The sequence below is a fragment of the Mirounga angustirostris genome, unplaced genomic scaffold (genome assembly GCF_029215605.1).
Source record: "Mirounga angustirostris isolate CCGP_5_RB_7025 unplaced genomic scaffold, mMirAng1.0.hap1 SCAF_3, whole genome shotgun sequence".
NCBI classification, from domain to species: domain Eukaryota; kingdom Metazoa; phylum Chordata; class Mammalia; order Carnivora; family Phocidae; genus Mirounga; species Mirounga angustirostris.
Genome location: NW_026991711.1, coordinates 180,162,128 through 180,186,827, shown reverse-complemented (window position 1 = coordinate 180,186,827; position 24,700 = coordinate 180,162,128). Strand labels below are relative to the sequence as shown.

The window sequence follows — 24,700 nt, the reverse complement described above, 5'->3', positions numbered from 1 at the left end:
GTAGTAACTGTTTCTCAACTTGCTTTTATTGTCTCTCCTCTGGGGAACCTTTTTAGACTTTTTCTGATTGCCCCTACATATTATGTACTTTATGTATAGCTGTGCTTCATACATAAAAAGAGTAAGTATGAACCTTCTTAAAATTGAAGGTTAAAAATAAAGTTCTAGGGCGCCTGGGTGGCTCAGTCGTTAAGCATCTGCCTTCGGCTCAGGTCATGATCCCCGGGTCCTGGGATCGAGTCCCACATTGGGCTCCCTCCTCGGCGGGAAGCCTGCTCTCCGTCTCCCACTCCTGCTGCTTGTGTTCCTGCTCTCGCTGTCTCTGTCTCTGTCAAATAAATAAATAAAATCTTTAAAAACAAATTTAAAAAAATAAAGTTCTAACTTAAAAGTTAAATCGTATCTACTGAATAACTTTTCATGTTTATTTACTTATACAAATTATAGTGTGTCAAATTATATATGCCAATTAATCACATTTTGTCATTTAAAACCTTTTTTCAGCAAAAGTAAAACAACTGAAATAAATTTCTTAATCATTAGTGAATTTACCTTTTTCTTGAGAGAAAATAGCTGGTAGTCAGATATTGTCATGGTTTCTTCTTTTTGGCACATGATGTAATTAATGGTGTGCTGAATAACTTTTCGAATTAGAAACTTTCTTTTTCTCAAAGCCTGAGCCATCACAGAAGCTCTTGGAGTCCAACGTGAACGGCATCCCCGGGGCAGCGGACAGCAGCCTCTGCACATGTGCGGGCCAGCCGTCCGCACGGCTTCGTGAGCTGTAGCGTCTTCAGTCAGAGTCCCAGCCGTCCGTTGCCGTGGTTTTGTACTCGCTGGCCTTGCGTACACTTGCTTTCTCCTCCATGTCCGTGCTGCCCCTGTGACGCCCAAGACAGCCTAGTGAGGGGAACTGAGTACCGAGGAGCGAGATGGTCACATTGGGCTCGGCTTTGGAGGGCCACAAACAATTGTAATTTACAAGGTTTTTTTCACACCTTTTCTGCCCCCAAGAACTGGTATTGAGCATGGAGGCTGTAAATGCCTGCAGTCTTTGGAGTTACTTAAATTCAGCTATTTATAGTGGGCAAAAAGACTTTGTCACCCTGTACTCCTCTCCTTCCTGCTTCCCAACTAGAACCTGGCTTCTATAGAAAAGGTCATGGCCCAAATACAAAGAAATTCATTTTTAGCTTTCAAGTGCCCAGATGCCGAAAATTTAGAGGATTTTTAGGGTGACTTTTACTATTCCATTTTCATCTTATATATAAGACGGTTCTGCTTTCCTCGGGTAGTAGCACGTTTACACATTGGTCAAACTTGGGTGGCACCTGGTTTTGGCACATGGGTGTGCTGTGGCGTGTTGGTTAAGAACACTGTCCGGTAAATTCCTAGGGAATGATGTATTCTGGTAAACTAAATTTCAGCCCTCTCAGTGGCCAATCCAGAAGATTAAAACAATGGATGGATGGATAGGTGGGGGTAGGTGCATAGAAAAGAGGTGAACATAATGAATAAATCCCTAGGTGGGGCTAATGTGGAGTAGTTAGCTGAACACATGGCCATTCAGAATAAAGGCCTATTTCCCTGGAGCACTTAACTCTGCCTTTGATACAAACTTCTGTGTTCTTTAAGCCATTGGTATTTGGAGTTTTCTTTTCTCAAAGATAAAACCAATCCTAACTTACAAGTTATATTTTAATTTCTACCTGCCTGAACTCCTCGGCAGAATTGAGTGCTGTCCAGCTTTAAGATTATGGAACCAAGTTTCAAGCTAACTTCTAAGTCATTTTAAAATTAACTCCTAGTAAGATCATTTTTTCTTTCTCTCAGTTGTTGTATCCCTTTACTTTAGACTTTTGAGCACAATTTTGATGACTCACTCTCCTGTCCACATATGGAGTGGTTTCATTTCCGCCACCTTCCTGGATATTCGTCTTGTGGACACACTTGTGTCTTGTTGCCTTGAAGGCTGTTGTTGCTCACCACTGGCATTTCTTTCCAGTGTGCGTTTTTTTTTTTTTTTTTTTAAGATTTTATTTATCTGACAGAGAGTGCACAAGCAGGGGAGGGGCAGAGGGAGAGGGAGAAGCAGACTCCTTGCTGAGCAGGGAGCCCAATGCGGGGCTCGATCCCAGGACCCTGGGATCATGACCTGAGCCGAAGGCAGACACTTAACCGACAGAGCCACCCAGGTACCCCATGTATGCATGTATTTAGATAGGTTGTTTCCTTCTTTTTTTTTTTTTTTAAGATTTTATTTATTTATTTGACAGAGACACAGCGAGAGAGGGAACACAAGCAGAGGGAGTGGGAGAGGGAGAAGCGGCTTCCCATGGAGCAGGGAGCCCGATGTGGGACTCGATCCCAGGCCCCTGGGACCCTGACCTGAGCCGAAGGCAGATGCTTAACGACTGAACCATCCAGGTGCCCCAAGTTGTTTCCTTTTTTTTTTAAGATTTTATTTATTTGACAGATAGCGAGAGCAGGAACACAAGCAGGGGGAGTGGGAGAGGGAGAAGCAGGCCTCCCGCTGAGCAGGGAGCCCGATGCGGGACTCGATCCCGGGACTCCAGGATCATGACCTGAGCCGAAGGCAGTCGCTTAACCAACTGAGCCATCCAGGCGCCCTAAATAAAATCTTTAAAAAAAAAAAAAAAAAAAAAGGTGGTGTGTACTAAGCTTTCCTGCAAAGTTACTCCTTCCTCCATTATTATACACATTTTGTGGGAAGAACTTTGAAATTATTTAAGTCCTGTTCTGAATGTGTCTTCCTAACTTATATCAGTATGGACTCATTATTTCTTATTCAATATTTTAATCCATTATAACCATTTCTTGTGATGCTCACATTGTCCCCAGTTTGGCAAGTGGCTGTTGCTTCAGGCTGGCTTCTGTGTCCTTTTAACATGTTCCTATTTCTTATTACCCTTCCCTTGCTTTGGGCACAAGAAGATATTCTCAGTCTTATCTGGAACTTTCCAGTGCCCCATTTCTCCATCCTGGTTCTATTTGTTAGGGAATGGTGAGTAAAAGCCAAGATTTAGGGTGTGTTTATTGCTATTGGGGGTAGGATTTATTTGCATGTGTATGTGTGCGCACACACATATTTTCTTCCCTATATGTATATCGTGAAGACTGTAAGTCCATGACAGTGCTTCCATTTCAGTTTTCTCTTGTTCCATATTTGTATGTGGAACATACAATGTTTCTCTTCAACAGAGAAAAACCTGGCTCCCATTATTCCTAGCTTCTTTATTTACTTGATCAGTGCCCCTGTTTGTAACCTGACTCCGTCTTTCCTCTGCATGTTTGCTCTGCTCATCACTCTGCCTCCCTGAGGTTGTCCCCTGCTCACCTGTGGATGCCCTTCCCACCCTCTTAGGCTCTGACCTCCTTGCTGAACTTTCTCTTTCTTGATCTGGGGGGCACACATCTCTGGGGTGGGGATTTCTGCCTTCCTCGGCCTCTTGAGGGCTGAAGAGTTCTGGAAGATAAGGGAAAAGACTTCATATATATTTTCTGTGGCACACCTGGAAGCAAGTGTATCTCCAAGTGGCCCTGGTTCCTTTTAGTGAGAAATCTAATTTAGATTGCAGTCTGGGTGTTGAGATTGCTCACTGCTACTGAAGAAGTTGTTTGTAGGACTTTTGTGTATAGAGCTGGGGAAATTGTTTTGTTTTGTTTTCTCTTTTAAACGAGAAAACATTGAGTTCATATGGATATTTCTAATTTATATTTAGGATTAGAGGATATTTACTTAATATGCTTGGCTATATATTTATAGCTCTTTTCTTTACATTGAAAATCTTGGTTCCTAATGAGCTTACGTTATTTGCTCACTCTACATGTTTTTCTTTTTTTCTTTTTTTTATTATGTTAGTCACCATACAGTACTTCACTAATTTTTGATGTAGTGTTCCATGATTCATTGTTTGCGTGTAACACCCAGTGCTCATTATAACTCGTGCCCTCCTTAATACCCATCACCAGGCTAACCCAGCCCCCCACCCCCCTCCCCTCTTAAACCCTCAGTTTGTTTCCCAGAGTCCATAGTTTCTCATGGTTCATCTCCCCCAATTCCCCCCCCCATTTTTCCCTTCTCCTAATATCCTCCATGCTATTCCTTATGTTCCACATACAAGTGAAACCATATGATAATTGTCTTTCTCTGCTTCACTTATTTCACTTAGCATAATCCCCTCCAGTTCCATCCATGTTGATGCACATGGTGGGTATTCATCCTTTCTGATGGCTGGGTAATAGTCCATTGTATATATGGACCACATCTTCTTTATCCATTTGTCTATTGAAGGGCATCTCGGCTCCTTCCACAGTTTGGCTATTGTGGACATTGCTGCTATGAACATTGGGGTGCATGTGCCCCTTCTTTTCACTACATCTGTATCTTTGGGGTAAATACCCAGTGGTGCAATTGCTGGGTCATAGGGTAGCTCTATTTTCAACTTTTTGAGGAACCTCCATACTGTTTTCCAAAGTGGCTGTACCAACTTGCATTCCCACCAACAGTGTAAGAGGGTTCCCCTTTCTCCACATCCTCTCCAACATTTGTTTCCTGTTAATTTTTGCCATTCTAACTGGTGTAAGGTGGTATCTCAGTGTGGTTTTGATTTGAGTTTCCCTGATGGCTAATGATGTTGAACATTTTTTCATGTGTCTGTTAGCCACTCATATGTCTTTTTTTTTTTTTTAAAGATTTTATTTATTTATTTGACGGAAAGAGACACAGCAAGAGAAGGAATACAAGCAGGGGGAGCAGGAGAGGGAGAAGCAGGCTTACTGCCGAGCAGGGAGCCCGATGTGGGGCTCGATCCCAGGACCCTGGGATCGTGACCTGAGCCGAAGGCAGACGCTTAACTGACTGAGCCACCCAGGTGCCCCACCACTCATATGTCTTGTTTGGAGAAGTGTCTGTTCATGTCTTCTGCCCATTTTTTGACTTGATTATTTGTTTTTTGGGTGTTCTCTATGTGTTTTTCAAAATGACATCAGTGTGATTATTACAACAATTTAAGTGTTATCTGCAGTTCTGTTTGTACTTAAGATACAGCTTACAAAATGAAGTGTATTTTAAGAATTCCAGCTTCCATTTCTATTCCGATCACACTGTTCCCTCACTGTTTGGATAGGTTATGATTTTTATTAGTTTTCAGTTATCCTTATATAGTTTTTTTTTAATGTGTGTGTGTATTTTCCACCTTCTTAGCTGGGGAGTTGATACTTTGCATACTGTTCTCTACCTTGTTTTTTTCACTTAATCTACATTGGAGCTCACTGCAGCCCCATAGGGAGATCTGCCGCTTTCTTTTTGCAGAGCACTGCTCTGGAGTGCCACAGTTGATTCAACTAATTCCCTAGCGATGGACATAATTAGGCTCTTTCCAGTTGTTGCTGCTGCAAATAATGTCACAATGACCAGACCTGCGCATATGTGATCTGGTATTTTTGCTAGTGTTTCTTTGGGACAGATTCCTAGAAGAATGGGATTGTTGGGACAAAGGGTAAATTCATATGTTTGTTCGATACTGCCAAACACCCCTCTAGAGGACTTGTGTTCTAACATTGTACAAACCCAGCAGCACCAGATGAGAGGACCTTTTTTTTTCTGAACCTTGTTCACAGACTTGTCAGACTTCTCTAAGTGGGGGGCAGTCTTTCAGGAGGAAAATGGTGTCTACTGTAGTTTTAATTGGCGCTCTCTTATGAGCAGGTAAACATAGTTTCATGTTTTAGGACATTTTTATTTCCTTTTCTGTGAATTGCCTGTTCATGTGTCTTGCTTATTTTTCTTCAGGTATGTTGGTCGTTTTCTTCTTTTTAAAAATTTTTTATGCATTTAGGGATATTAACCCTTTGTGATGTACATCCACCATTCTTTATAAGTTTTTAAATTATCTTTTTTTTTCTTTTGGTTTTTGCCATGTAGACTTTTATATAGTAAAACTTGCTAATCTTTTTCCTTATTACTTCTGGATTTTGAGTCCTAAAGTTTCTTCCACTCCATGATGAGGGAGGAATTCCCCGTGCTTCCTCTAGTGCTTAAGTGTTTCATTATTTTACATTTACACCTCTTACCTGTTTGTAATTTATCCTGAGTACATTTGAGGAATAGATCCAGTTTTTTTCTTTTTCCCTATGCTTTGGAGATTCTGATAACATGCTATTTTCCAGTTACTTCCTTTTTTTTTTTTTTTTAAAGATTTTATTTATTTTAGAGAGAGAGAATGAGAGAGAGAGAACACATGAGAGGGGATAGGGTCAGAGGGCAAAGCAGACTCCCTGCTGAGCAGGGAGCCCGATGTGGGACTCGATCCAGGGACTCCAGGATCATGACCTGAGCCGAAGGCAGTCGCTTAACCAACTGAGCCACCCAGGCGCACCCCCCCTCTTTTTTTAAATATATATAATGGTACTGTTTAACTTCCTAAATTTAAGGTAAATGCTTTTTGGAATCCATAAAGGAATAGAAGAGATCTAAACTTTTATCTTTGCTATCTTTAAAAGATGGAATGATTTTTGGAAATCCTTTAGTTAGATTGAACAGGTGCGGAAGAAAACAGGATATCTGAATGGGTCAGACTCTTTGAAGAAAAGAAAACTTCTATTGTTCAACTCTTGGGAACTATTTCAGGAAATTTGCAAGTGCAATCAGAGTTGGCATGATAGTCTCCTTAATCAGCCCAGCCCCCTTAGTCCATTAGCAGTCTTTCCCAACATTAAAATAAATGTCTTATTTATATGTAAAGGTAGGTAATTAGAAATTGAGGTGAGACCTTAATCATGTAATATTGATAAGATTCAGAGAGATTCCAAAAGGAAACATCTATGCCATAACTGGGGAGTTTATCAAACCTTTAGCTGATTGTGTATTTATAAGTTGGGTTTATTTTGTAACTGTTTCAAGAATACATTATGTATCGGGGCGCCTGGGTGGCTCAGTCGGTTAAGCGTCTGCCTTCGGCTCAGGTCATGATCCCGGGGTCCTGGGATCGAGCCCCGCATCGGGCTCCCTGCTCGGCGGAGAGCCTGTTTCTCCTTCTCCCTCTGCCTGCCTCTCGGCCTACCTGTACTCTCTATCTCTGTCAAATAAATAAATAAAATATTTAAAAAAAAAAAAAAAAAAAGAATACATTATGTATCAAAGTTGAGGACTCTGTATATGGTCCCATTTACCTAGGAGCTGGAGCATATGTTGATATCCATCATCCTTTCAGAGCACTTTGCAACTTAACCAGGTTTCCCATCCAAGGATTTTATTTAGAGTGATGTATTTGTGGGGTTGTTGGTTTTTGGTTTGGTTTGGTTTGGGTTTTTTGCTTCTGTTCTTTTAGAATAACAAAGTCATTCCACTGGATGCCAATACCTTTTTCGCGATCTTGGTTTTGCTCCCTTCTTGCTTAGTTGAACCAAAGGTATAGTTTGATGTAGTAACTCCCACTGCTTGGTAGCTAATAGCTTACCATCTATTATGGTTTAGGAAATTAGAAGGTTGTTAAAAATCACCAACATCTTCCTTTTCTTTCTTTCCTTTTTTTTTTTTTTAAGCAAGCAAGCCTCTGGGATCCTTAATAACTAATGCTTGCTGATTTTTTTTTTTTTAAAGATCTTATTTATTTATTTGAGAGAGAGCACATGAGAGGGGGGAGGGTCAGAGGGAGAAGCAGACTCCCTGCTGTGCAGGGAGCCCGATGCGGGACTCGATCCAGGGACTCCAGGATCATGACCTGAGCCGAAGGCAGTCGCTTAACCAACTGAGCCACCCAGGCGCCCCATGCTTGCTGATTTTTAAAAAAATATTAATCCATAATCTCCTTTGATTAAAGATGAGAAATGCATATTTGACTGTCACTTTGGGGCAGTGGGGAAGCAGAACCATAATCATATGTTCATTAGATAGCTGTTATCTGCCAGCACCTTTTCTCTCTCCTTCCCATATTTTGTTTAGAGAGACTCCTTTCTGCCATTTAGCTTTAGTCTTTATTACATCGTGGCAGGAACCCCACAGATCGACATTCAGCGTGTTCCCAATGCTTATATAAACGATGGAAGGATAGATTAACTTCATCGAGGTCCCAGTTGAGAGCTTGGATCTTGAGGAGTTATTTTGCTTTACACTGGTGTTGAAAAGCTCTGGTCTAATCTTGCCCTGTTTGAGAAAGCAATGCTAACGGTCACGAGGGTGACATAGGTATCCTCTCCTCCCTCCTGGAAACACCTCTGAGAACTGCAGGCTCAGGTGGGTTGGGGGTCAGGAACAGAATCTCCCTGCTGGGGGTTACTCTAGGCACGACGGGCCAGAGGTGAGGTGGGCAGCTTGTGTTCGGGACCCCTGGCCCTTGCCATGCTGCAGCCCCTGCAGCCCTTCTGTGTCTCAGGTGTTCTTCCCACCCAGCCTCCTGCTCTTGTCTCCTTCTGTTCCCTGAAAAACATTTTCTTCTCAGGAAAGGATCTGACTTCAGTTCAGTTGATGCATATCAGTGTGAACTTAAGAGATGCTTTGATTTTTAGCTGCCTTTCTAATTATGAAGGAAGAGAAATGTGGTCCCTTTATAACAATTTCAGGTATTAACACAAAGAATGGGGGCTAATTCAGTGGAATAGAAAAATCTCCCCGCTCTCTGAAACCATGCCATGGTGACAGCCATGCTGTTACGTGAAAAACGCATATTCAGGAAGAGGTGGGAGGAGAAATGTGGGGAATAGCAACACTGCCCAGTATAATAGCAAATACAGGCTGTTATTTACTGCCTTACGGTAAGCGAAAACCGTGTGACTGCAGTTACAGGATTTTTATTTCTTCTGAGTTGATACTGAAGACCATAAAGAGTAAGCACTGGAGGAAAAATAGATAAAATGCTTTGCTCTAAACGGCTCCAGAACTTCCTGTTTCTATGGTAAGACCTGTTTTGAATTGTCTAATATTCATCAGTAGCTGGTAGGTATTTTATCAATGCTATTACCTCAGCCACTGTACTTTGGCACTCACCTTCCAGAAGAGAAAAGTTTCTGATTATTCTCTTAATTCCTAAAGGCTCCTAGCTTGTTTGAATTATATTCTCTGGACAGAGACTTTCTCTTGGAATTATTTTCCTTGGCTGCTTTGAAGCATTTTTTTTTCACCCACCAGTAGAACTAAAAAAGGTAGTAGTTGGTACCATGCAAGGGAAAGTATTTCTTAATTGCTGTCATACAAGATGGGATCAGCATAATCCTTATTAGTGTAAGTGTGGCTTGTTGCTACTACCATTGCTAGAAGTCTGTTGTTTAACACTTTGATATATAATGAGGTAGACAAGGATTCGTAATTTTTTACTTGCGTGGCATTACTTTTGGCAAAGGGAAAGAAACCAGGAAAGAGCAAAAAGCAATATATATTATAGAAGCCCTCTGTATAACAGTGGATAATTGGAAACAACTCCAACATAAAATACTTTAAGAACAGTTTGGCAAACGATGACGCATATAATAGAAATGTTAAAAATGTCTTTAGACATATGAATATAAACTAAGTTGAAGTGCAGATCCCAAGATGGTATAGAAACCATTTAAAATGATAGGAAAGAGTTCATTTTGTTAGACCCTGGGTTGCGTGGTCAGCTGTGGTGCAGTAAAAACAATACTGGATGTTGCTTCCAGTGATTTAGGACTTCCTCCCTTCATGCCAACTTCTTCATCTCTCACGTGGGAATGGTGGGATCTGTCCATCTGTACCACAGAGTTGTTGAGAGGCAGGTAAGTTTGGGAAAGCATTTTGGGATAGTCTCTTTCAACTCTACCCTTCAGAAAATTGGCACTGGATAAAAAAGTCTCCGCTCTGCTGTTACCTGGCTCTCTGGTTTTCTTAACCTCTTTGGTATCCATTTTCTCATCTCTAAAACAAAGGCACAGACAGGATCTTCTCCAGAGTCATTTCCAGTGTCAGATTCTGCAGGAGTTTCAGTGCTTCAGAAGCAGGCTCTGCCACAAGTTCTAACATACGTGCTTTTTTACCTCGCCTTTATAGATGGTGTCACTGTGGTGCTGATTTATCTGCTCATGTTATTCTAGCTTTGTCTCAATCTGGAATTTATTTTTTTTTAATTTTATTATGTTATGTTAATCACCATACATGACATCATTAGTTTTTGATGTAGTGTTCCATGATTCATTGTTTGTGTATAACACCCAGTGCTCCATGCAATACCTGCCCTCTTTAATACCCATCACCAGGCTAACCCCTTCTCCCACCCCCCTCCCCACTAGAACCCTCAGTTTGTTTTTCAGAGTCCATCGTCTCTCATGGTTCATCTCCTCCTCTGATTTCCCCCCCTTCATTCTTCCCCTCCTGCTGTCTACTTCCTTTTTTTTTTTTTTTAACATATATTATTTCTTTCAGAGGTACAGATCTGTGATTCAACAGTCTTACACAATTCACAGCACTCACCATAGCACATACCCTCCCCAATGTCTATCACCCAGCCACCCCATCCCTCCCACTCCCCACCACTCCAGCAACCCTCAGTTTGTTTCCTGAGATTAAGAATTCCTCATATCAGTGAGGTCATATGATACATGTCTTTCTCTGATTGACTTATTTTGCTCAGCATAACACCCTCCAGGTCCATCCACGTCGTGGCAAATGGCAAGATCTCATTCCTTTTGATGGCTGCATAATATTCCGTGTGTGTGTGTGTGTGTGTGTGTGTGTGTGTGTGTGTGTGTGTACACACCACTTCTTCTTCTTCCATTCATCTGTCGATGGACATCTTGGCTCTTTCCACAGTTTGGCTATTGTGGACATTGCTGCTATAAACATCGGGGTGCACGTACCCCTTCGGATCCCTATATTTGTATCTTTGGGGTAAATACCCAGTAGTGCAATTGCTGGATCGTGTGGTAGCTCTATTTTCAACTTTTTGAGGACCCTCCATACTGTTTTCCAGAGTGGCTGCACCAGCTTGCATTCCCACCAACAGTGTAGGAGGGTTCCCCTTTCTCCGCATCCCCGCCAACATCTGTCGTTTCCTGACTTGTTAATTTTAGCCATTCTGACTGGTGCGAGGTGATATCTCATTGAGGTTTTGAATTGGATTTCCCTGATGCCAAGCGATGTTGAGCACTTTTTCATGTGTCTGTTGGCCATTTGGATGTCTTCTTTGGAAAAATGTCTGTTCATGTCTTCTGCCCATTTCTTGATTGGATCATTTGTTCTTTGGGTGTTGAGTTTAAGAAGTTCTTCATAGATTTTGGATACTAGCCCTTTATCTGATATGTCATTTGCAAATATCTTCTTCCAATCTGTTGGTTGTCTTTTGGTTTTGTTGACTGTTTCTTTTGCTGTGCAAAAGCTTTTTATCTTGATGAAGTCCCAGTAGTTCATTTTGCCCTTGCTTCCCTTGCCTTTGGCGATGTTTCTAGGATGTTGCTGTGGCTGAGGTCGAAGAGGTTGCTGGCTGTGATCTCCTTTAGGATTTCGATGGACTCCTGTCTACATTGAGGTCTTTCAACCATTTGGAGTCTATTTTTGTGTGTGGTGTAAGGAAATGGTCCAGTTTGATTCTTCTGCATGTGGCTGTCCAATTTTCCCAACACCATTTGTTGAAGAGACTGTCTTTTTTCCATTGGACATTCTGTCCCGCTTTGTCGAAGATTAGTTGACCATAGAGTTGAGGGTCCATTTCTGGGCTCTCTATTCTGTTCATTGATCAATGTGTCTGTTTTTGTGCCAGTACCATACTGTCTTGATGATGGCAGCTTTGTAATAGAGCTGGAAGTCCAGAATTGTGATGCTGCCAGCTTTGCTTTTCTTTTTTAACATTCCTCTGGCTATTCGGGGTCTTTTCTGGTTCCATACAAATTTTAGGATTATTTGTTCCATTTCTTTGAAAAAAGTGGATGGTATTTTGATGGGGATTGCACTGAATGTGTAGATTGCTCTAGGTAGCATTGACATCTTCACAATATTTGTTCTTCCAATCCATGAGCATGGAACGTTTTTCCATTTCTTTGTGTCTTCCTCAATTTCTTTCATGAGTATTTTATAGTTTTCTGAGTACAGATCCTTTGTCTCTTTGGTTAGATTTATTCCTAGGTATCTGATGGTTTTGGGTGCAGTTGTAAATGGGATCGACTCCTTAATTTCTCTTTCTTCTGTCTTGTTGTTGGTGTATAGGAATGCTACTGATTTCTGTTCATTGATTTTTTTTTTTTTTAAAGATTTTATTTATTTATTTGAGAGAGAGAGAATGAGAGAGAGCACATGAGAAGGGGAGGGTCGGAGGGAGAAGCAGACTCCCTGCAGAGCAGGGAGCCCGATGCGGGACTCGATCTAGGGACTCCAGGATCATGACCTGAGCCGAAGGCAGTCGCTCAACCAACTGAGCCACCCAGGCGCCCTGATTTCTGTTCATTGATTTTATATCCTGCCACTTTACTGAATTCCTGTATGAGTTCTAGCAGTTTTGGGATGGAGTCTTTTGGGTTTTCCACATAAAGTATCATCTGCAAAGAGTGAGAGTTTGACTTCTTCTTTGCCAGTTTGGATGCCTTTTATTTCTTTTTGTTGTCTGATTGCTGTGGCTAGGACTTCTCATACTATGTTGAATAGCAGTGGTGATAGTGGACATCCCTGCCGCGTTCCTGACCTTAGTGGGAAAGCTCTCAGTTTTTCCCCATTGAGAATGATATTCGCTGTGGGTTTTTCATAGATGGCTTTTATGATATTGAGGTACGTACCCTCTATCCCTATATCTGAAGAGTTATGATCAAGAAAGGATGCTGTACTTGTCAAATGCTTTTTCTGCATCTATTGAGAGGATTATATGATTCTTGTTCTTTCTTTTGTTAATGTATTGTATCACGTTGATTGATTTGCGGATGTTGAACCAACCTTGCAGCCCAGGGATAAATCCCACTTGGTCGTGGTGAGTAATCCTTTTAATGTACTGTTGTATCCTATTGGCTAGTATTTTGGTGAGAATTTTTGCATCCATGTTCATCAAGGATATTGGTCTGTAATTCTGAGAACTTTTTGATGGGGTCTTTGTCTGGTTTGGGGATCAAGGTCATGGTGGCCTCATAAAACGAGTTTGGAAGTTTTTCTTCCATTTCTATTTTTTGGAACAGTTTCAGAAGAATAGGTATTAATTTTTCCTTAAATGTTTGGTAGAATTCCCCTGGGAAGCCATCTGGCCCTTGGCTTTTGTTTGTTGGGAGATTTTTGATGACTGCTTCACTTTCCTTAGTGGTTATAGGTCTGTTCAGGTTTTCTATTTCTTCCTGGTTCAGTTTTGGTAGTTGATACATTTCTAGGAATGCATCCATTTCTTCCAGGTTATCTAATTTGCTGGCATATAGTTGCTCATAATATATTCTTATAATTGTTTGTATTTCTTTGGTGTTGGTTGTGATCTCTCCTCTTTCATTCATGATTTTGTTGATTTGGGTTATTTCTCTTTTCTTTTGGATAAGTCTGGCCAGGGGTTTATCAATCTTGTTAATTCTTTCAAAGAACCAGCTCCTAGTTTCATTGATTTGTTCTACTGTTCTTTGGGTTCCTATTTCATTGATTTCTGCTCTGATCTTTATTATTTCTCTTCTCCTGCTGGGTTTAGGCTTTATTTGCTGTTCTTTCTCCAGCTCCTTTAGGCGTAGAGTTAGGTTGTATATTTGAGACCCTTCTTGTTTCTTGAGAAAGACTTGTATTGCTATATAGTTTCCTCTTAGGACTGCCTTTGCTGTATCCCAAAGATTTTGAACAGTTGTGTTTTCATTTTCATTGGTTTCCATGAATTTTTTAAATTCTTCTTTAATTTCCTGGTTGACCCATTCGTTCTTTAGTAGGATGCTCTTTTTTTTTTTTTTTTTAAAGATTTTATTTATTTTTGACAGAGAGAGAGAGAGCACAAGCAGGGGGAACAGCAGAGAGAGAGGGAGAAGCAGACTCCCTGCTGAAACAGGGAGCCCGATGCGGGGCTCGATCCCAGGACCCTGAGATCATGACCTGAGCTGAAGGCAGACGCTTGACCGTCTGAGCCACCCAGGCACCCCTAGTAGGATGCTCTTCAGCTTCCATGTATTTGAGTTCTTTCCGACTTTCCTCTGGAATTTATTTTTTTAAGTGTGCCTGTGTTGTGTGAGATCAAAAAAACATAGTTCTGTTTTCCCTGGAAGGCTCTAGGTTTTGTACCATTTTGTCAGTATTATGTTGTATTCACAGTTTTACAGAGCATACCTGGGTATGTCCTAAGGTTAGAGGTTGTCAGGTTTGGTGTTTTGTTTTTTTTTCCTCTCAAGTTTCGTTTATTTATTTTATTTTAAACCAGAAGTTTGCAAACATGAATGGACAGCTTGACCAAAAGTTTAAAATCATTATCCTGTAGGCCATCTGCGCCTCTGGGCCACACACAAAGGGCCGCCCATGTCAGTGGCCGCCGGCACCTTCAGCGCGCTCTGTGGCCTATAGTATTGCTTGCCTTGGGCAAGTCCCCTAATCTCCTTGTGCTTCACTTTTTCCCATCTGTAACTTGCCTGTCCTCAGGGGCTCGGACAGGGCTGTGCTGGGACTGAGGCACTGCCTCTCCGGGGGATGGAAGGAGAGGAGTAGAAGGCAGAGGACTCTGGCTTTAACAGGAACACTACATCAAAAATTAATGATGTAACATCACATAATAAAAATAAAAAAAAAACGAACAGTCTCCGTGTTCTTTCCTTTTTCTCCTGCATCCCCTACTTGTCAGCAGTAATCAAATTCTGCAACTAAAGCCCACCCATCATAATTACACATTGGAAGTTCTTTTTACTCCACATTGGCCAAAGGTCTGAATTTGAATAGTAAGTTAACTAATTGTGAAATTATAGATACAATCTTATTTACTCCGTATTCCTATTCTTTCCCCAATTAGCCCTACAGTAGTCTCTTTATTATTATTATTATTATTATTATTTCATTATAATTGTGGAGAAAGTAATAAAGTTGTTCATATTTGGTTTGAGAAATTGTCTCCTTAAAGGATTTTATAGGTGAAAACTATTGGCCCAGGAAGGCAGGTGATCCGTACCTTTTATTTCTGAAGTTGTTATTCTAAAACCGTCCTATGAATGTTTAAGAAATGTGACAATTTGGGGGAAATGATTTACATGTCAGACAAATCAAGACAATGGCATTATTATAGAATAGGAATTTTCAAAGCCAGTAGAGACAGTGAGGGCACTTTTTAAACTAGAGTTAAAAATACTTTGGTCTTATACAAGTAAATGTTGAGACTGATTTAAAATTGGAATTAGGGGCACCTGGGTGGCTCAGTCGTTAAGCATCTGCCTTCGGCTCAGGTCATGATCCCAGGGTCCTGGGATGGAGCCCTGCATGGGGCTCCCTGCTTGGCGGGAAGCCTGCTTCTCCCTCTCCCACTCCCCCTGCTTGTGTTCCCTCTCTTGCTATGTCTCTCTCTGTCAAATAAATAAATAAAATCTTTAAAATAAAATAAAATTGGAATTGGATGGTTTGCACTTAAATTCTTCTAACATTGCTGACCTTCAGGTTTTAAATATGAGTGTGTATGAGAGGCACATAAGATTAGACTTTGAAGTAGATCTTTAGAAATGTTAAGTGATATCCATGGAAATAAATTACAAATTCGTCTATACAAAGTAAAACTGGGAAACTTTGGGGTTCTGATTCTAAAAACTTACCATAAGGTTGATTGTGGTGATTTTTTTTAATTTTTTATTTATTTATTTATTTTTTTAAGATTTTTTAATTTATTCATTCCAGACACAGAGATACAGAGAGAGACAGAACATGAGTAGGGGGAGAAGCAGAGGGAGGGGGAGAAGCAGGCCCCCCACCGAGCAGGGAGCCCGATGCGGGGCTCGATCCCAGGACCCTGGGATCATGACCTGAGCTGAAGGCAGACGCTTAACCGTCTGACCCACCCAGGTGCCCCAGTGGCGATTTATTTTTAAAAGGTTCTTTACTGAAGACATTTCTCCTTTTTATTAGAAGACTAGAAAGTCTGGGCTCTGCTGATTACTTTTTAAGGATAAAGTCTCCAGGATCCAGTCCTTATTTGCAGTAGGGGTTTTGTCTGCCATGTCTCGATAGGATGTTGCCGTGAGCACTGGAGTCCTCCCCAGTCCCGTGCTTTGGGGTTAAGTACGTACCCGGTCTCCTCACGTCCGGTTGCCTTCGCTTTAAGAGTTAATGATGTCTGCAGGTGTGTTGGGATTAGCACTGTAAAGTTGTGTAAGGGCTTTTTCTTTCTTTTGATCTCCCGAAAGGGATGAAAGATAGCCATTAAACTCAAGGGATTAGGTCCCCTCTCTTTAAAGACTTTAGGTACCATAAATATTTCACTTCAGATGTAAGGTGAAGAATTGTATACATCTGGGGGAAAATGGGTGTTTTATATTACCAGTTGGAAATTATTCAGTCTCTTCTTACAAATTAAGTGATCTTTGTAGAGATATTTTCTCCCAGCCTGTAGTGGACTGAGATCGGAAGAAAATGTGTGGGTGTCTATCTCAGACTTATACTGATTGTTTTCCCTTCTATTCTTATACCTTTTTCTTCCTTTTTTCGAAATGTGTTGCCTACATCATGCCTCCCCCTGCCCCTTCGGTTCTCCCCACTTTGTATAACTGCTGGTACGCTCAAAAACTCCTGCCTTGAAAACTTGGAGAACAACTACCATGCTCCCATGTTCGGTTTAAGTGTGTGCCCAGTTTTTGAAAAGAGGCCCTTTATTTTGTCCTTCCTCTTCCTTTAAACTGACACAACTCAGAAAAGGAAAGGGAGGTTGAGGTGCTGGCAGCCAGAGTTAGACCATCATGGTTACTCCATGATCGGAGAGCTGGTGGGAAAGCAGGAGAGGAGTCCTGCATAGGGAGACAGGGTTTCAGCCCTTCCACTCTGCCCTGCGCCCCACTCTGCCCGTTTCGCTTCAGAATGGAACGCTGGGGACTTTTTTGTCCTTTGTGTTTTTCCTAGGATGGACTGTTGCACCATGGAATGGATTATTTTATATATATCTAATGGTATTTGGAACTAGGGACTTAGAAGAGGAAGGGGTAGGGTTTGGTAGTGCCAGCCCTAGGATCAGACTGTTAAATGATTATTCCTATTCTGTTACCCATATTACATAATCGGCCATTTAGAACAGATTTAAAGCACACTCAGTTGGCCCAGTGGTCTACTGTATCTATGATTATGCAGTTTGTATTTTGTCCCTGAATTTAGGAGAGTGTATATGGGTTATTTGTGTTTAAGCTGACAGTGATGGGTTCTGTTATTTGCTATGACACATGAGATATACACTCAGGCCTTTCTCAGAGTTCCTTGCCCCTTTTTATTTTGTTCTTACCTTTTTATTGGAGAAAATTGGGGTGATGAAGTACCAGATTGCAGGCAGTTAACAAACAGTATGTAGATTTGAACCCTGCAGCATGTCTTAGTGATGTGAAGAGAGGGAAAAATAAAATTATGAGTAGATGGTTATTAGAGATGGTAAACATCAGCACCAGATGAATTAGTTGAACATGGCCAGTGGCAGGGGGTTGAAGATTAAGGCATTAAGGGCCTCATGCTTGATAACATTGTCCTGCGTTCGGATTAGGGGCCTGCTCAGTTACCGCCTTAAACCTCTATTTCCGATTCTTCATAAAATTATGGGAATGACTCGATGTGGAAAGCTTACCAGATTTTGGGCCTATAATATGACTCTAAAAGAAAGACAGGGGCAAAAAGAAACTGTGAAAGGTGTTTGGCAACGAGCAAGCGCGGGAGCTCACAAACTCTTTGAAGGTCAATTAGCCAGAAAATGTGCTAAAGACTGGGTGCTGTGCTGCGTTATGGCCGAGAATTACCCCCAAGGTCCTCAAAGTGGTCCTGCCGCTTGAGCGCAGAGACAATTACAGACCTGGAGGAGATGCTACAAAAGCTTTAATTAAGGGACTTACTTACACCCCACTAAGTTTTGGAAATTAAATTCTTGCTTGTGCTTAACTGATGTTTCTTTTGTCTGGGCTTCCACATGGATTTCAGCAAGAGAGCACTATTTTCCCCCCGGGTCTGTTTCATGTTGGAGGCCGTTTCGCTGTGATGGATACCAGCAAAGCGGGGCGCTTAATCCGTGTCAGGAGCCAGGTGAAAAAGGGGGCTGAGGGGCTTTGTGCCAGGGAGCATTTGGGGCACAGGTTGAAAATTGGAGTGTTTACAGCAAACCAGGAACTCTGGGCTTAGAGACCTGAAGAATAGGCGGCTGTATTTTTTAGAATTTGAATTTTAGAATTCCCGTTATTAATAGGGCAGTAGGATTTTCTTTGAATTGGCAACTTTGTCTCTAGGCCAGCAGGCTGCTCTTTCTCCAGAGGCACCTGTTTGGTTTCTGTTGAGGAGGTTAGAGTGGCCTCTGACTGCCATCCGGGGCTGGTTTTTCACAAGCCCAGACCCAGATTGCGGCTCTGTTTGGCTGTGACTTCCTCTGGTTTAAGTTGCATCCAGTCCCAACTAGAGTGTTAGGATCCATTCATCCGCCTGAGTCACTGAGCTCAACCACCCTGCTGCTGATGGGAGATGCCCTTATCTTTGAACTCGGGCGGAATTGCTGCCTTAGCTGGGTGCATGCCCATTGTTTCGGTGGCGAAGCAATGCGCTCCTGGCTGCCTTCTTTGGAGCGGTTTGTTTCTGCTGCGAAGTTTGCTTACAACCACACAGTCTTTATATTTTCTTTCAGGATTTCTAGTCCATACCCATCAATCAAGAGGTCCATTCTTTAGGTTCTCTCTGTACCCATTGAAGTCCCTTTTGTGTGCCTCTCAACTTGTGTATGTGAAGAACAAACTTGTAGCCTTGCTCTAACTGAACAGAAGAGGAAGCAAATCCTAAGTGCTTCCGATCATAATCTGACCTTGTGAGAAATGAAAAGTGGCAAGAAATTGATCATGGCTGTCACAGGCTAACGTGTGCGGTTTTCAGCAAGGTTTATACGGAAATCCGTTCGTGAACGTCATTGTTACATGTAGGTCGGGAGGAGAGGGTTAGCACTGTGGATGAGAGGCCAGAGGACCCCTTTGGTGCCCGCTCCCTTCGGAAGCAGCTCCTCCTCGGCAGCGAAGGCCCTGTGGCCAGGGGTGATGTAGGGTGTGTGGTCGCGCCTCATATGGATCTGTGTGCTGGGCTGAGAGCTTTTGATACTTACGTTTGTTAGAATACTCTCATACTTACGTTTTAAATAACATATAATATGAATTTGTTTTCTTTGCTTTTCTTTGGAAAGAGGAAAAATTGTATTTAGTGAAAGGAACGTTTTTGTTTGAGTACCTGACTGGTTAATGAGCTAAAGCCAAGTATGGTCCAGACTTCTGGGGAAAAGGACAGGATGGCATTATCGTGCTTGCTCATTGAAGAAGAATGTAACTGAATTTTGCTAAAAAGTGCTGATTCAAAAAGTTGTTTTACGAAGTAAAAATCCTAAGTTCTTATCTCCTGAGCTTTATTTTGCTAACATTGTTAGAACTAGCACATCTGGCTTAGATTCTAAAATATTCTGGTTTTGGGCACCTGGGTGGCTCAGTCAGTTAAGCGTCTGCCTTCAGCTCAGGTCATGATCCCAGGGTCCTGGGATCGAGTTCCCACATCGGGGTCCCTGCTCCGCGGGAAGCCTGCTTCTCCCTCTCCCACTCCCCCTGCTTGTGTTCCTGCTCTCACTCTCTCTTTCTGTCAAATAAATAAATAAAATCTTTAAAAAAATAAAAAAATAAAAATAAAATAGTCTGGTTTTATGCTTCAGTTAAAATGAATCCAGTCAAATTGGAATTTGTAGATAAAAAGGAAGGATTTTGATACACAGTGAGGATTCTTAAACATGGCAAAGTTACCAGTGAAGGTCTTAAGCTTCCTTTCTGGATGGCCTTTAAAAATAGGCTGGTGGTTTTTTGTTTTTTTTTTTTTTTTCCCCCGAGTTAGCATAGGGTGTCCAGCTATAATTCTGTAAAAAGGGGTGACGCATAGTGGAATGAAGGTTCCCCGATTCTTGGTTACACTGCTTAGCATCAGCACTTTATACAAGCTTCACTTTTTGTCATTTGAAGATTTGGGCAGTGGGGGGAGGGGGATAGTTTTGTAAATTGGGTTTTTGTTTTGATAGTGTTAAAATACACCATCCTTATTAGATTTAGTGCTATTCATATCTCACTAAGGCTCTACATTATCAATCTGGTATGGTTTCTGTGTTTTTTGAGTCTCTTCTCTGCCCCTGTCCCCAAGTGTGGATTAATATGCATAGCCCAACACTTCAAATGCAGTTCAGTGAAAGTCTTGCTTTAATAAGACAGTTTAGTTTGGGGGGATGTGAGGAACAGGCCACCTTCTGTTCCAGCCCAGGGTGCTTTGGGGGTTAAGAAGGACAGTTAAAAATGTTTTTCAGGAATGTAAACACCCATCCTCCCAGACTGACTGGGAAGTACGTGGAATTGTCCTGTGTCTTTATGGTGTAGCTGGTACTGACTTGTTAGCAGCCCCTCCCCCCAGGGCTGTATTTCTTCATCATGCTGACCTTGGAGCCATTAGTAGACTCAGCAGTTTATTCTTTCATAAATAATGCACTCTGAAGTGGCAGGCTGCAGGCTTGTGGCCCAGCCCTGCTGGGTGTTTATAGTTCATGCCAGTAACCATTTTGGTTGAATCAGGCAGGAGCTGTGGGCCTGATCCCTTTTCAAGTTGGTGGCAAGTGAAATGAGTCAGCTTTTTGTTTGTTTGTTTGTTTTAAACTTAGTGGGGGAATGAGCACTGATGAACTCTTGTGGCTCTCGTCATAGTGAATATGGAGTGGGCCTGGTCGTTGCTTGTTTTTAGCTGTTTGATCCTCCACAACAGTTCCTGGTTTGGTGAGCCCTAGCTCTGTGTATTGATACCCAAATGAAGAGAGCACTTTCTGCCTGTCTTGAAGTAACTCAGGGGTCATCCCAGGCTGGTTTGTGCTGGCCTTTTACAGAAGATGCTCTAAAACTGCTGAGAAAGTTCTTTCTCCAAAAGGAATGCGGGTTGCGTTCTGGTAGCAAGGCCTGAGCCTGCCGGTGACCGTGCAGCTTCTGCTTCTCTGTGTAATAAGGTAGAAAAGTGAGTTTTGAATAGTAAATGAATTCAAGGGTGGACTTTTTATCCAGCAGGTAGGACTATGGAAAAACCTGTTTCAAACAGGTTCTTCTCTTGCAACGTCATCAGTTTTACATTTCATTTCTCCCCTTTGTCCTTCCTCCCTGTGGAGCTCACCGAGGACTTCTCCAGCTGTGCTCCTCCAAGCCTCCTTTTCTTGATCCTGCCTGCCTGAAGCCCTGGGATTAAAACAAACAAACGGAAAAAAACCCACAAAAACAAAAACCCATGCAGGGCCCTGATTTTCATATTTGCGCTTAACCTTTTCCTTGTAAGAGTTCCTTGCTGTAATATCAAATATTTCGTTTTAAGGTTAGAAAGTATGAGGACAGCACTCTCATTTCCTAGCCAATGGTTTAAAGACATTATTTTTCCAGCATCCTAGTGAGCCTTAGGTGTTAAATGTCTGTTGACACTTTTGCCAGAAGAAACGTTGATTTCTCTCCTCTTTTTCAGGCCCTGCTTTCTTCCCTGGGAGATGCGCAGAGATCTTTGCCAGGGGTCAGAGCATCGGGAAGCTTGGGGTCCTTCATCCTGATGTCATCACCAAATTTGAGCTGACTATGCCCTGCTCCTCCCTGGAAATCAATATCGAGCCCTTTTTGTGAAGATGGGTCTCTGCTGTGTGACTCTCTCCCCGAGTGTCCCCTTCTCCTTCCCTGGAGTCCTGTAGACATCTCCACAGGGACCGCCCGTTTGCGCTTTAATGTTTAATAAAGTAGAAAGCGATGGCTGGCTCCGTGGGTCAATGCTGCCTGCTCCCTGCATCAGGCCAGCTTGTGGAACATGGTGTCCGTGAAGCTGCATGGTTAGGAAAAGCCCAGAGGAGCGCAGGATCGGAGCCTGCTGATGAAACAGGGGAGTGGATTCAGAGGCCGGGCACACGAGTACGAGAGGATGGAAGATTTCCAGTTAGTTAGTGCTCACATTAGACATGCATTCAGCATTGGGAAAAGGTATTTTTAGGAGACCATTAGAAAGCAATGACGGTCTAGCAGTTACAGCCTTTGAAGTCATTTTTTTTTTAAAGATTTTATTTATTTGACAGAGCACAAGCAGAGGGATCAGCAGGCAGAGGGAGAGGGAGAAGCAGGCTCCCTGCTGAGCAAGGAGCCGGATGTGGGACTTGATCCCAGGACCCCGGGATCATGACCTGAGCCGAAGGCAGCCGCTTAACCGACTGAGCCACCTAGGCGCCCCTGAAGTCATTTTAAAATGGAAGAAAAATCTGTCACAAGTATTTGAAATATTTGAAGGTGCGGAGGTGTTTGCATTCCATGATATCCTAAGACTACATGCAACACAGCCGTGTTCTGCCAGCCAAGTTAAACATGATGATAGCAGTACAGCGTGAACATTGGGAAACTGTGAAAAAATTATTTTTGCCCTAGGCCGTACATTTTATGTAATCAATATTATAAAATCATGGTTTTAAATATTTAATTGAGCAACTAGGTTCTGTCTTACTTTATAGGGAAGTATTGGATCTCCTCTGAAGCTAAGTTTCTGTCAATTTGCCTTGTCTTGCCTCCTAATTTACTTTTCTACTTTGATCTAGACTCCTCCAATAGATATCGAGAGTGAAAAAAGCTAGGTCTAATGTTTGAGATAAGTTCTCAGTTACTGTTAAGATGACATGAAACACAAAATGTAAAACTTTAAGTGCTAGTAGAAATAGCTAACAAAGTGAGAATTATGTTTGTTTATGGAGCTTTGCTGAGCCTGCTATGAAGAAACCCCACCCTGTTACTGCCTTGAATCAGGGCAGCAAGGTCCAACCTAGCAAGATCTTTGAACATTCAGACTGTCCTGTTCCTTCCCAATTCTGTTGTAGGCAGATCCTAATAGCATTTAAATGAAGTGAGATATGCTCACAAAAAGATATCAAAAGGTTTGTATTCAGCATACTTAAAGATATTTCCCCAAAGAAGATACAAGAAATAAGCATTTGAAAAGACGCTCAAGTCATTAGTCATCAGGGACATGCACATAGAAACCACAATACAAATTGAAATGGCTACAATTTGAGAGACTGGTTCATACCAAGTATTGGTGAGACCAGAACTGTGGGACCTCTGCTCTGCTGGTGGGAACAGAAGAAACAGTATTATTTATAGTAACTACCACCCAAAAATGTTCGTCAGCAGCTGAGTGGATAAATTCTAGTACATCTATATGACGAGTATTTCTCAGCAATAAAAAGGAATGAGCTACTGGGCGCCTGGGTGGCCGTCAGTTAAGTGGCTGACTCTTGATTTTGGCTCAGGTCATGATCTTAGGGTGGTGAGATTGAGCCCCGTGTTGGGTTCCGTGCTGGGCCTGGAGCCTGCTTAAGATTCTCCTGCCCTCCCCCCCGCCCCTGAAAAAAAAAGGCGGGGACGAATGAATTACTGAAGAATATGAATGAATCCCAAAGCATGCGCAGCAAAAGAAACCGGACCCAAGACTACCTGTGATTCCACATATATGAAATTCTAGAAAAGTCAGACGCAGTTTAGTTGGCTAGAGCTCATGGAAGGGAAGGGACTGCAAAGGGTAAAGAGGAAGCTCTTGGGGATGACGGAAACAATCTATTCCCTAATAATTTTACACGACGGATCTATGCATAGGGTAAAAGCATGAATTTTAGAATTGGTATGTCTGCTCCAAGTGGCTTACTGGTCCACCTCTACTAAGCAGATACTCTCCCCAGTTTCAGGTTCGCTGTGGTTCAAGTCCTGGTTCGTGGGCCACATGATCGCCGTTGTTGGAGTGAGTGGAGCCATTTGCTCTGTTAGCAGCCAGCCACCTGGGTGTTTTTTGGTTGGTCAGAAACTGCTTGTAATAAAAAACCCACTGATACCTGATTGCAGATCCCAGCATGAAAGGGGAAAGATCAACTCCATCCATCATGGGGAAGTTTCTGCCCTCTGAAACAGGAAAGCGTAGGAAGAAAAACAACATCGGGTACATGAGAAGAAATGAACCTCCAGTTCAGGACTTGAGGCTCCACAGGCAGATCAGGTTACCCTTGTCCCGACTGAGGCATCTGAACGGGAGACAGGGCAGTCCGTGGGCACTGCCAAAACCTTTGTTGGAGAAGACACATAGGTTCATAGGGAAAACTGGGAGCCCTAGTATTAAAAGGGAAATTAGATATAATTGATTTCTTGTTCTAGCTTACAGATAACTTCTACTGAAGCCTGATACTCCTGCATTGCTCTCCGGTTTACAAAGTATTTTCACATGTGATCTTGTTTCAACATTTAAATTTTTTTTAACAATCATAGGAGGTAGAAATAGGAATTCTCGCTGATTTATAAGAACATTCAGCCCTCAGAGATTAATTATGTGCCCAAAAGTCCCATGGGTAATAAATGGGTTTGTGACAATGAGTGACAAGGATTCCATAGATTACTCAGTGTTTTGTGTCATTTACCTACTTTTCCAAAATGTTGAAGTTTGAGTTTTCTTATGTAATATAAAATACTGAAAAACATAAAAGGTTAAAAATCTTACCTACTTTAGGAAATTGTACAAAGTAAAACCTTCCCACGCTAATCTCCCCTT

At 42.0% G+C, this 24,700-nt stretch overlaps 1 protein-coding gene across 3 annotated transcripts in view; it reads left to right on the top strand.

Moving 5' to 3' along the window:
* FARSB (phenylalanyl-tRNA synthetase subunit beta) overlaps positions 1-21,900 on the top strand; it is a 78,672-nt gene extending 56,772 nt beyond the window's left edge. For 2 of the 3 annotated variants that reach the window (XM_045867889.3, XM_045867890.3), the window contains one exon: positions 21,608-21,900. In XM_045867889.3, the coding sequence (XP_045723845.1) occupies positions 21,608-21,759 (152 nt within the window). In that variant the 3' untranslated portion in view covers positions 21,760-21,900. Of the gene's footprint in view, positions 1-2,276; positions 2,428-21,607 lie in introns of all 3 variants that reach the window. The other variant, XM_064587141.1, reaches the window with a different exon arrangement.
* Positions 21,901-24,700: the final 2,800 nt, after the last annotated feature.